General features: G+C 35.5%; 1 protein-coding gene and 1 pseudogene across 1 annotated transcript in view; one reads left to right on the top strand and one right to left on the bottom strand.

The window, feature by feature from the left end:
- Nucleotides 1-817: 817 nt before the first annotated feature.
- Nucleotides 818-2,522, top strand: LOC114316150 (enolase 2 pseudogene; annotated as a pseudogene).
- Nucleotides 2,523-4,577: 2,055 nt separating this feature from the next.
- LOC114267340 (ankyrin repeat domain-containing protein 2B) overlaps nt 4,578-13,356 on the bottom strand; it is a 50,082-nt gene continuing 41,303 nt past the window's right edge. Inside the window, exons 6-9 of the mRNA XM_082868138.1 lie at nt 10,145-10,313; nt 7,380-7,472; nt 5,047-5,186; nt 4,578-4,969 (exon numbers count right to left, since the gene is read on the bottom strand). Coding sequence (XP_082724264.1) covers nt 4,870-4,969; nt 5,047-5,186; nt 7,380-7,472; nt 10,145-10,313 — 502 coding nt within the window. The 3' untranslated portion in view covers nt 4,578-4,869. The remainder of the gene's footprint in view (nt 4,970-5,046; nt 5,187-7,379; nt 7,473-10,144; nt 10,314-13,356) is intronic.

The following is a 13,356-nucleotide window of genomic DNA, read 5'->3' as shown; positions in this document are numbered from 1 at the left end:
TGGTTTGGTTTGTTTGTTTGTTTGTTTGGCTTTTTTTTTTTTTTTTTTTTTTTTGGTGTAAAATGGGGATCGGGTTTGATCCCTGAAATGAATAAAATATGGTTTGGTGTGCAAAGCTATATATATATATATATTTTTTTTTTTGATTGTGAAAAAGGGGACACAAAAAAAATAAGATAAATAAATAAAAATTCTATGTTGTGGTGAGGAAGTCGGTGAGGGAGGTGCAAAAGGTGATTAAAAGAAATAAATAAAGAAAGAGTGTGATGATGGATATGGGTATAGATGTAATAAATGAATGAAAAGAAAGAAATAAATAAAGAAAGAAAAGAAGAAAAGAAAATGGGTTTGTGCAAAAGTAGACAGAGTCGGTGCAATATATTATAATAAACATAAATATATATAGATATATATTAAAATAAAAGAAAGTTGAGTGGGTTGACTAAAAAAAAAAAGGATTGTGTGTTTGAAAATGAAAAATAAAGAAAAGAAAAGAAAGGGGATCATGTGGTGAAAGAAAAAGGAGCTGTGGGTTTGAAAAAGTAAAGGGAGAGAGAGGAATTTCGATGCAAGTTTTCTGACTCTTCTCAAAAACAACACAGCAGTTCCACCCACCTTATTTCACACTTTTCTTTTATATATATATATACTAAAATAATGGACCATCAAACCAAAACCAGAGGTGAAGGCAAAGCCTGTTGTTGAGGAGGTGAAAGATGAAACTACTGAAGCTACAGATGCACCGGCTGATCCTGCCCCAGCAGAACAGGCTCTAGAGGTGAAGACAGAGGCAGCTGAAGCAACGGATGTTGTAACAATGGTGACGATCAAAGCCGTCAAAGCTCGCCAGATCTTCGACAGCCGTGGAAATCCAACCGTCGAAGTTGATGTCATTTGTAATGATGGACCTTTTGCTAGGGCTGCTGTTCCTAGTGGTGCTTCCACAGGTGTTTACGAAGCTTTGGAATTGAGAGATGGGGGTTCAGATTATCTCGGAAAAGGTGTCCTCAAGGCTGTGAATAATGTGAATTCAATCATCGGACCTGCATTGATTGGCAAGGAACCAACAGAACAGACCAAAATCGACAACTTCATGGTGCAAGAACTCGATGGGACAGTTAATGAATGGGGCTGGTGCAAATGCTATATTGGCAGTTTCACTTGCTGTATGTAAAGCAGGAGCTATGAAGTGTTGTTGAAGAATCTGCCATGAAAGAAGAAATCGAGGAAATTTGGGTTTGTCCGGCGGGCGGCCAAGGCGAGATTGCCGCCCGCCGGTGAAACGAAATTACTAGGTTCTTAACCTTGCTCTGATACCATGTAAGAAAAATTGATATAGAGAGAAATTGTATGTATTATGATTGATGTATAGATGTGTTACAAGATTGATTAATTACAATTCCTATACAATCTATATATAGAAGAAAATGTGGTAGTAGGTGTAGTGGAGGTGATAGTGGGTTAGGTGAAGTGGAGTGTGTGGTGAAGTAGGTGAAGGTAAAGATGGGAAATTCTAACATTCTACTATTATAGAGAATAAAATTTAATCACATTTAACAGTTATGCAGCCTTGTTTGTTGAATGGATAAACATTAATAGGCTTCCATCTCTTTGAAATATTGTCTTAAGATTGTTGGTACGGATTTGATAAATACAATGAAAAGGATAAAATAAAAAATAATTATTATTGCTTCAATGCACGTTACAACGTTGCTTTCCTTAAGATGATATTCACTCCCACCAATTTTGTTGAATATAGTGTGTATCAAGTTACCCACAAATCCGCCTCCAGGATACAATGAAACCTAATCTAAAAATTGATGTCTAACTGCGTTATGCACCAATGAAATTAGATCCCGAATACCTTTGGATTTTTTAATTCACCAAGTAAAGAGGAAAATAACAATATATATCATTGAGAGAAATTCCATGAAAATATATATCCAATTGTCAACCCATTCTGCCTTTATATAAGCTGAGTTTGTCCTTTAGAGTATGTTTGGTACAATGAAATAAAATGAAATGAAGTGGGAATAGAATGAGAGTAAGAATAAAAGATAAAATTGAATGGAATGGAATGTCCATTCTCATTCCATTATTTGGTTGCCAACACATAATGATATAAGAATAAAATGATAATTTTCATTCTCATGTTTGGTTATATCTATTAAACTCATGGAATGAGATAAATTTTTTTTATTATTATTTTTTTTAACAAGCTAGTAACAAACAAATTAAAATTTTATATAAATCATGATAATATTAATAATTGTGAATGTGATGGTGTTAGTGGTGGTGGTGGTAGCGGCGGTAGTGATAGCAATGATACATGATGGTGGTAGTTGATTGTTGTGGCATTAGTGTTTGTGGTAAGGTGGTACTGTGGTTGCAATGGGGGTGGTGGTGGTGGTGGTGGTGATAGTAGTGGCAACATCAGTAGTATGGTGGTGGTAGTATGGTGGCAATCGGGTGACAGTGGCGGTGGCAGTTGCAATGGCAATAGTGGTAGGAGACCAAAATAGTGGTAATAGTTGAATAATAATTTTTTTTTTAAATGCCAACAAAAAATAATAATAAAATTTTAGGATAATTCCATGAGAGAATGGAATGACGTTGGTAGGAATGGCAACGGGGCGGGGCGGGGCCGGGGATCACCCTCCCCGTCCCCGATCCCCGACAGCGACAATTTCCCCGACCCCGGCCCCGATCCCCGACGGGGGAGCTATCACCACCCCCGCCCCCGTCCCCTAACGGGGATCAGGTTCCCCGACCCTAAAAACTCCCCGGTCCAAAAAAAAAAAAAAAAAAAAAAAAAGAAGGAACAAAAATGGCGGATGATCAACAACAACAACATCATGCATCAACAACAGTGTATACTTACACAACAAACAAACAGATCAACAAAATCATTATACATAATAGATAAAAAAAGGAAAATCAGAAAGATGGGAAAGGCGGTGAGATCGGTGTGATATTCTTGAGCAGGGAGATCGGCGACGCAATAGTCGGTGAGATCGGAGATCGCCGTGATGGGAGGAGGGAGAAGACGTCGGAGACGTCGGAGAAGCCCCTGCCACCACCATCGGTGAGATCGGCGAGATGGGAGGAGGAAGAAGACGTAGGAGACGTCAGAGAAGCCGTTGCCACCACTATCGGTGAGATCGGAGATCGGCGAGTGGGAGGAGGAAGAGGACAGCGGAGGAGCTGCTGCCGCCACTGCCGACGCCGTGACTGTGAGGAGCACCTGTAGAGAGAGAGAGAGAGAGAGAGAGAGAGAGAGAGGCGAAACAGTTTGGACAAATCCTAACAGATACACATATATGATATATGTATACAGGGGCAAATTACTAATTTCATGTCGGGGGGCAACCGGGGCGAGGTACGGGGACGGGGACGGGCCGGGTCCGGGGCAGTGAATGTTATCCCCGTCCCCGGCCCGAAATGCTTCGGGGATTTAATTTTCAATACCATCCCCGTCCCCACGGGGGTATTTTTCGGGAAAAAACCATTCTGATCGGGGTCGGGGGGTCGGGTCCCCGTCGGGCCGGGTTCAAATTGCCATCCCTAGACGTTGGAGGAAAGAATAAGCATCCTCACATTTTGTTAGAATAACCATTCTAATAGAAAGACTATTCCCACTTAAAGCATACCAAATAAAGGAAGGGGAATGCAAAGCTAGAATGGGTATTCTATCTCAACCTATTCCATCGTACCAGACATGCCCTTAGACCAAAGGTGATATCCTTTAAATTCAAAATTAACACTATTTAAATCTAAGAGTCCTGTCTTTTAATTTAAATCCAATAGTTATACCCAATGATTTAAATCCAAAAGAGACATTTTTGTTTAAATTTAATGGTTACACTATTTAATTTAAATCCAAAAGTCACGTCTCTTCTAGTCACAAAAAAAGAAAAAGAAAAAAAAACAAGCGTGCATACTCTCAGAAATCTGTTGGGCAACACTTTCTAGTCTTCCTTACCCCCCCAGTCTTCCTTTCCCCCCAGTCTTTTCTCCAGGAGTTTCTTCAATTTCCACGTAACCCCCCCCCTCTTTTCCTCTCTAGATCTATTTTTTTCTTTCTTGTGTATCACCATGCTAACGGCTATCACTCCTCACTCCTCCCGACTCCATCGTTGATTTGTCATAGAGAAAGCTTTCAATTTTAGGTTCAGATCTAACTCTTGATCAATTTCCAACATTGCTAAGGAGGCTTTCTCCTCCCTGCACGGAGATTTGTCTTCCTACGTGCAACCTCCCATTATCCCATTCAAGATCTGCTTTGTACTCCAATGTACTTTATTAGACAATTTATTGTCAGATATGTAATGTATTAAGCATAGTACTTTCTGATATATATATATATGAAATATGAATATAAAATGAAAATAAAAAAGAAATCTATTAATTACAGGTGGTCGTATCATAGACAAATTATTGCAATCCACAGAGAGTAGTCCAAGGACACGTCACGGTCAAATTTACTTGAAAAATGCCATAGCCACACACATCAATCACCAGCAATAGAACCTATAATAATCCTGATGCTGCACTGAAAATACCTGAAGTAGTAGTTATTCAGCCACCCTCAACCCATCAATTTATTAAAATGGAGAAATTATTGGAGTTTGTTATTGGGTAAATGGTGTGTTATAATCCATCCCACATACATGGTGTCCAAGGGAAGAGTGTTTATGCAACTTAACTATAAAAATCCTGAGATATAGCAATCAAACAGCAAGAAACAAAAGATTAACAAACACCCGAGTTAGATGACATCATCCTTGTGCTCATCAAACAACTTTTCTCTAACACAATAATCAAATGGAAAAAGAACCCAAAGGTACACATGCAAACAAGCTCTTTGACTTACAGGAAAGCATCCTTCTCTAACAGCTTCAGTACCTCATGCTGGTTGTTAAGCTTGGCAACATCAATGGGAGTTTTTCCATCCATATTCTGAAGAGTGCTGCAGCAAGAGAAATACTGAATAAGTAAAAATGAAGTTTATGACAGCAAACAAATGTTGACCAGATGCTGACTTACACAGCGGCACCATTTTCCAGTAGAAGTGCTACACACTCCTTCCTGCCATAACCAGCTGCATAGTGCAGGGCAGTGTTTTTATTCTTATCCAACGCATCCACCATTGCTCCAGCCTCAAGAAGGATTTGAGCACACTTCACCTGGAATTGAATCAAGAGGGTCAGTTTAGCTCCTTGTAGAAAAGCTAAAGGACTTCGAAGCTCATGCTGCAAAAAATGCAATGTTGTTCTGCAGCCACAATGGGCTACTGAGTATCACTTGTAAAGTCCAAAATAATAATTGGTTACCCTGTTAGTTTGGACAAAAATCATAATTCCTTTGAGGAGGGTGATTCTATTTACACCCTTTAAATTTATTTCCACACCCACCTTGTGAGGGTACAAATCACAAGGTGTGTGTGCAGAGAAATTGAAGTGGTGGAAGGCCAGAAAAATTACAAAAAAGACCTTCATAGTGTTTTGATTATCATTTTTTGTACAAAAAAAGAAAAAACATGATTAAAAACATGGTAACCACAACGTCCGGATGATATGACTCGAGGAAAGAAGAATTTAGCCAGGGAAGGGTGATAATTAGAAAAGAGTTTCTAATTACACCAATATGAATTATGCAGTTAGATTGAATACAAATTATTGAGTTAGGGGTTTGATAGTTTTCCAAACCTTAATGGCTTAATTGGAACATAGTACGATTGAATGATTGAATTGTATGACAACTATTAAATGTTAATTGAAGGGTCACTGTTTATATGGATACTATCTAGGGTGGTCATGATATGCTGCTAGGTGTCACTCATGATCCATAGAACCTACTGGAATAATTCTAGGGTTAAATTAGGAGGTCTAATTAATTTTACTACCTAGATTAGTGTGAACCTAAGAGGTTTCAAAAAACAGGGGCAATGTATAATATAAAGGAATTAAGGGAGTTCATCATAATTAAGGGTTTAATTAGGAACTTACGTAATAAATATTTCATAAAGGGTAAGAGTTAATTGTCACAAAGTCTATTTTTTGTAGGGCAAGATAAACTAATCCTTGTCAAATAAGATTACCTAATTCTATAAATAATAGTCTTCAGATAAGCTAGTCTAATTGAGATTTTCGCTCTCCAACATTCTCTAGAAAACTTATGAAGTTTGCAGGTATTTTCATGTTCCAGATTTTCTTCAAGTGAATACTTTGAGACAAGACAATTGAATGCTTGAGGATTCAAGCGAACTCAAAGGATCAAGCAGAGAGTTGGATTTGCATTTTAGGTATTTACCCCAACTATCTCTATGCATGGTTGAATATGAGTTTTGTATATATCAGAAACACGATTATGCGAATTGAGAATCAAAATAAAAATTAAATTCCATTGTGGTAACGATTCCTTTCAATTCCTATGCCAGTGCCTTGTATAACATAACATCTTGCACCTAGTTTCTTCTATATATGGTTGCCAGTTTGTCTTTTAAAATACCCTCATTATTGAAATGGGCATTAGCCTGAGTGGCTAAAACCATGGATATTTTCACCATTTATGGTTGTTATTAGTGCAGTTCTTTCTTTCTACCAAATAAAAAAATTTGTATGAACTAATATGTGATACATAATGCAGGAACTAATGCAGTTCTTTCTACCAAATATATATATACATATATTGTAAAATGTGATGTGGTTAGGGCCATGTATGAAAGAGAAATTGAAAGAGAAGATAAATTGAAAGAGAATACATTGAGATGGTTTGGTCGAATACATTGAGATGGTTTGGTCATATACAATGGAGACTAACAGAGGCAGTAGTGAAGAGATGCAATACAATGACAGTAGAGAGAAGTGTTAGGGGAAGGAGCAAACCTAAATTGATGTGAGCTAGTGTAATAAATAGAGATATGAATCTTCTTAATTTGACTAACCAAATGGCCTTTGATAGTCGAATGGAGAAGAAGGATTCATGTACCTGACCCCATTTGATGGGACTTAATACTTGGTTTAGTTTGGTTATATATATTGTAAAATGTAGGACCAATTAGCTCACATGTTCCAACGCAAGTGTATGAATGATGCATGCATCATCACACTATTGATTGTGGCGATTTTAATAAGGAGACATGTGTGATACTTTAGGGGTAAGAGTGAGACCATTGGCAGTCTGCATAATGTATGAACTATATTGGTTTTCTGATGATTTAAAAAATACAGTACTAAACTTAATCAGCCCAAGTTAGAATGCACGTCCAACTAGTTGAGAAGAATCCACCACCAAAGAACATAAAAAGCACAGAGAAACAGAGTATTATGCCCGAAAAAATATGAAAAAAAGAGTTTCACTTCAAGAGACTATAATACCTCGCCATATCCACAAGCAAAATGCAATGCTGTCCTTCCCTCTGAATCTTCTTCATCTTTATCAGCACCAGAGGCCAGTGCATTCTTCAAGCCCTAATGATCACATACAGTGAAACTAGCAATAGTTATCTTGTTTATTAACTAAAAATGAATGCAATGCTTATGAAGTGAATTCACTTCATCAGAATAAAGCAGATTATAGAAAACGACGACAGCCAGCAAGCCGTCTTTCAGTAATTTGAATTGGCAGAAATACCACTCCAGGTTATATCTTTTTTGTTGTTGTTGATAAATCTATTCCCAGGTTAAAATTATTCGGTATAATAACTGAGCAGGTGCAAATTTGGAATGTTGGCATACATTTTTTCTACAATAATCTTCCAACTATTCTGAAAAATATTTCCCCAAAATTAGAAAATTATTTGTATAATGCATACAAAAACCAACTTTGTCAACTACAAGCCACAAATTATTGCAAACTTCAAATATTCTAATAATTCCATACAATCCCCAATTGAAAACATATAACATCCATTTTCCCAAGCACCGGTTGCTTATCCCACTTTCAAACTTACATATGAAATTTAATTACTTTATCCACAATTTTTTCAAAGTTATCCCCAAGGAAATATTTCCCAAACATAGGCTATCTTTGAGAATTAACTTCACTAGAGAATGTCATTTGTAGTGATTACATACAACCCCTGTATAGCAAATGGTGTGCAGTGATAACCTCCAAGTTTCAACTGAAGGCCTTCTACGAAGGTCACTTGTCCATTATTACCAAGGAGCTACTACTCAGCAAGATTATTCAAAATTTGCAGGAAACATCTACGGCATATATATAATGCTCTTTTGTTAACCAACTGCAGCAGCACAATTCACTAGCCACCTATGAAGAACGGGCACGGGACACGGGACACAAGACATGGTGATTTCAAAAGAATGGGGACACAGAAATGGCAAATTTTATTTATTTATTATTATATATATTTTCTATGTAAATTAATACGAAGTCAAAATTAATAAAAACTAACATTAATTCAAAATATATAAACCACTACATTTAAACAAATTAATAGATCATCCATCCACAAAAAAAAAAAAAACATAATAAACGATAAGAGCTAAGGTGATGAGGGAAAAACATTCAACATTCAACAATGTTCTTTTTTTACTTTCTTAATTTTACACTCTGACCCCAAAAGACATTTACAAAAATTAAAAAAAATACCCCCGTTGTGTCCCCTAATGTGTCCAGATTTGGACACATGTGTCCCCGGTATGTCTCTACCATGTCCCCTACCAAAAAAAAAAAACTAATAAAATTAAAGGGACACGTATCTGTCCTAGGCGTGTTACCATGTCTGACACCGCTAAGGTGCCGATTTTGAAGTGTCTGTGCTTCATACCTAGCCACCAAGAAAAAGAATTCTATGCATTCTTGAAGTGAGATGTTCCCATATGAAAAGATTGAGAATTAAATTGTTGAGCTAATATGTTATTAAAATAAAACAGGGTTATTTTTCTAATTTTTATAGGAGAGTTAATTTTGTATTTTTCTTTTTCCGGTTTTCAAGAGTCTATAGAGTATAAATCACCCTATTTGATTTTCAGTTTTCAGAAACAGTTTTCAGAGTTTTCAATTCATATTTTTATATTTTTAATGATTTTTTAATTACTCTAATCAATTTATTTTAATTTTTAGATTCACTTAATCTTAATATACTTAAAAAGTAAAAAATTTGTACAAAAATCTTTAAAAAATTCATTGAATACAACACAATACGAAAATGTATTGAAATTTCAATTTTTTATTTTTTATTTTTTTTTTTGGTATTTGATGAATTTTAAAAAAAAAAATTTCACAAATATTATACTTTTTGAGTGTATTTAGATTAAGTGAATCTAAAAAATAAAAAAAAATTGTATAAAATATCAAAAAAATTCACTAAAAACAAAAAAACGTTGAAAACAAAAACCTCAATTTTTGGAACCAAACATGGTGACTAGGACTCAGTTATGTTCATTGAAAGGAGGTTAAGATGTGAGAAACCCCTCGGTTTGTTAGAGCAGTGGCTCCACGTATCCTTCCCCCTTCCAAATTCTCTATTCATCTGCTTGTGGATTCAAGCCCCCTGCTGGACTCGAAGGGTTTTCCCTTATTTCTTTCTCCCCTCTATTCTCGTTGTGGATTCGAGGCCCCAAGTGGACTCAAGGGTTTCTCCTCTCTAAATGTATCCAAATATATAGGTATTTCAGTGAAATAATTAGACATCAAATTGTTTTATTATAGGATTTCCTAGGTTAAATCAATTTGGCACTGATGATGTGCTTATTCACCAATTGTAAACCATAAACTCATTAGTAAATTTACCAACCTGCATCTTAAACTAAAAATGCCAATAAAATTAATATTTTGTAATTTCAAATTGGTATAACTAAATTTCAAGAATTTGTATGTGCCAAAATGCGCAGATTGACAACAAACATGCACAAATGTAGCCTTCAGCTTCAAGAAATATCAATTAAATTCTAAAACCTTGCTTCGTTTCTTCTGGTGTACCCAACCCTTATTCATGAAACTGAATCTGAGCAAGCATAAAAGCAATCAGCCAGGTCAAACACATTTAGCCTACTCAGTATCCCTGATGCTACATATTAAACCTGCTCTTGAAAAATTAAGGACATACAGGAGTCCAATAATAATAGTTCATCAAGGACAGGACAGTAATAGAGGAAAGGCATAACAAACAATTGAGTACCTCCACATCACCAACACTAGCAGTGTGATGAACAATGGATTCATCCTCAATTCCTGGCTCTTCTATTTCATCTGGCCCAGCATTTTCAGCAGAGGTAGCAGGTTCCCCTGCAACAGCAAGACCCATTGCTTCACCTAGCTTCTGTAGAACATCTTTATCATTCCAGTACCTAGACAACACAAATTGGAAGGAATAAGCCACTTATGAGCAAACAAAACCAATTATGAAAATCATCAAGTGATTAATTGATCTCAAGACAATTCAACAACCAATTAATTAACCTATCAATAAATCAATCCATAAATTAGACAATTAAGCTAGTAAATATATCAATCTCATCAAGATATATACAATCAACCACAAGATAATATATTTAAACATGGAAGCCCAATAGGAACCCACTTCTATAGGGAGAAAACCATGATCCCAACACCTCAAGCTCCGAAGATTTTAAAGCCACCACGAAGGTCCTTGCTCCAATTTCCATCTTCAACGGCTCCGTTGCTCAAACGTCCATGATGTTATAGGGATAGGGAGTGAATTGTGAAGGTTTTTGCGAGTTATTACACAATCTAGGTGCATTCAATTGATTCAAATCATGCGCTAGCAATGGAACTGAGGCCTACATCACTTGCCGAAGAATCTTTCATGTGGTAAACTCAATCCGAGTATTTTAATTAAAAAAAATACTACCAAATCAGAGTCACTCTAAAGATTTTGTTCAATGGAAATTGTCAACCTAACTAAAGCTATCCTAACCTCTGCTATCAGAATCTTACGATTTGCGATTCGATTCGCGATTCGATTCGCAATTTTTGCAAAATCGATACGAATCTATAGGTGAATCTATTTTGAAAGTGAATTCTAGTGAATCGCACAATTCACAATCGATTCACGATTCGATTCACTTTTTACGATTCATGCAATTCTTGAAACTATCGTGTCCAACATATTTTCAATTCTTTTTTTCTCCATCTTTTTAGTAAAAATGACATAATACAACTAATAGTGTTGGATGCCAAAATAACCAATATATATACATGATTTGTTGTTATTTTAGTGATCATGAAGTTTTTAATAGAATCCAATTAGATTTAGTCAGACTCAACATGTTTTTAACCTTTCTTCTCATTTGTTTTCTTTTAAGATTAAAGTAACTTACGTCATGAATTATCTATTGTTATTTTATTAAATTAAATATAATTGAATATTACATAGGTGAGGTTAGTTATACCTTTTAAAATGTTTTATGCTTTAAAATAAAATATCCTAAATAATTCATTCTTATTGTCCAAATATCAATACCTTTGTCAAATTATTATTACTTTGGAAATTGAGAGTTTGTCTTTATTTCATATCTTTTATTAAGAATGGTTGATAAGAAATATCTAAAAAAAAAGAAAAAGGTAAGATGGTGATCTCACATATGAACCTTTGTTAACTTATTACATATTAAACTACGTGTTCATCATTCAAACAATATTTTTATTGATTTAAGTCAAAATATTTAATATTCATAAGATATATTTAGCATCCAAGTATGAAAATATATTTTCTAAGCAATTTAGAAAAAGTGACCGAATCTTTACGATCCGCGATTCACGATTTGAATCCCAATTTGACAACTATGATCCTAAATCTGCCTCTCTGGCATTTCTGTTACAAGACACCCAAAATAGTACATGAATCTCAAAACAAAGAAAAAGAGTACCAACCAGCCCAAGACACCCATAAACTTGAACTACGCTGTGTCTTTGGCTTGAATTTCATAAGCCCAACCAAACCTGTACACCTATGACAAAATGCTCACCAAGAAAACACCTTTTTTCTTTATAGGGTGGCAAGCAAAAATATGGCCCAAGTACTTTTTGAGTTTTTGTCTATTTCCAGTTTTTAAGTAATTAAAAAGCATATTTTTTTTCATTGAAAGGGACATTGAAAGAATACCACAAAGCGCAAGGTGCAATGTGTAATAATCAGGACAATAGGGAACATAGTCAATATGAAGCAAAATGTTATGGATGTAAAAGAAAAAGAATAAGACATCACAAGAAAACTACATAATCATGTTAATCAAAAGAAACAAACTGGATTAAGCAAGGCTAACACGAAAAATATAAACATAACAATATCCAAAAACATAAATGTCTCCATCCATAATAATGTAAACATCAATACATAACTAGAAAAACTCTCCTTCTCAAATATACTATGAAGGATGTGTATGGGTATATAGGTACTGGTACGATAGGGGTGCGTCAATACGGGAAAATCTTTTAAAATAATAGGGTACAGGTATTTATGGTACGCTTGTAAAAAAATATTTATTTTTAATTTGGAATAATGCCAAATTGGTTAAATGGTTTAATTTGTTAATATCTAACTTAAAATTCACATTTAATGCCAAAAGTAAAGGTATAAACCAAAATTAAACGTCATTATATTAAATAACTTACAAATCATAATGTAATTTTAAGATCATACCAGCATAAAATAAAATAAAACAAAAAAAGTCCAAAGAAACTAATTTTAACTCTGCATAAGAAGAAAATACTATTTTGACTGAGGTACATATGACTTGGGTATACACTAGGTATATTTGAGGTACGGCAAAAATTAAGAACAAAAAATCTGGTACATATTTCGTGTACCCGGTATGTATGCAAAAGAACCATACGAAGGATCAGTGGCATGTCTGTCGAAGTACCCATGCTTCATAGCAAATACATATCTCCCCCCCTTAGTTGCAGGAATCGTGCAATCAGGTGGCGGTTCTGAGTAAGAATCGCGATTCTGCGCTTCCTAGAAAGAAATGTGTAAGAATCGCGTTTCTGTGGAGAGAGAAGCGCGATCCAATCCAAGATGGGATCGTAAGGGGGAGAGAGAGAGAGAGAGAGACCTGAACTCGCTGTCGCCTTCTCCTTCGACATCGCCTGGACCTTCGATCTACTCTCGCCTCGCGATCTGCTCGTGATCGCTCTCGCCTTCGATCTTCTCGACATCGCCATCGCCATCGCCTTCTTCGATCTGTTTCTTCTTCTTCTTCTTCTTCTTCTCTCTCTCGCTCTCTCGTCGATTTATGTTCTGTTCTGTTCTCTCTCCCCCCTCCCATTTTTAACATATAATAAATAATATAATTTGTTATATAAGAACAAATCTAATTAAATCAAATATAATAAAAAATATCAAATCAAATCTATAAAATAAATATC

This window comes from Camellia sinensis, chromosome 5 (genome assembly GCF_055761805.1).
Source record: "Camellia sinensis isolate YWXY chromosome 5, ASM5576180v1, whole genome shotgun sequence".
Lineage (NCBI taxonomy): Eukaryota > Viridiplantae > Streptophyta > Magnoliopsida > Ericales > Theaceae > Camellia > Camellia sinensis.
This window is presented reverse-complemented; position numbering and strand designations above follow the sequence as displayed.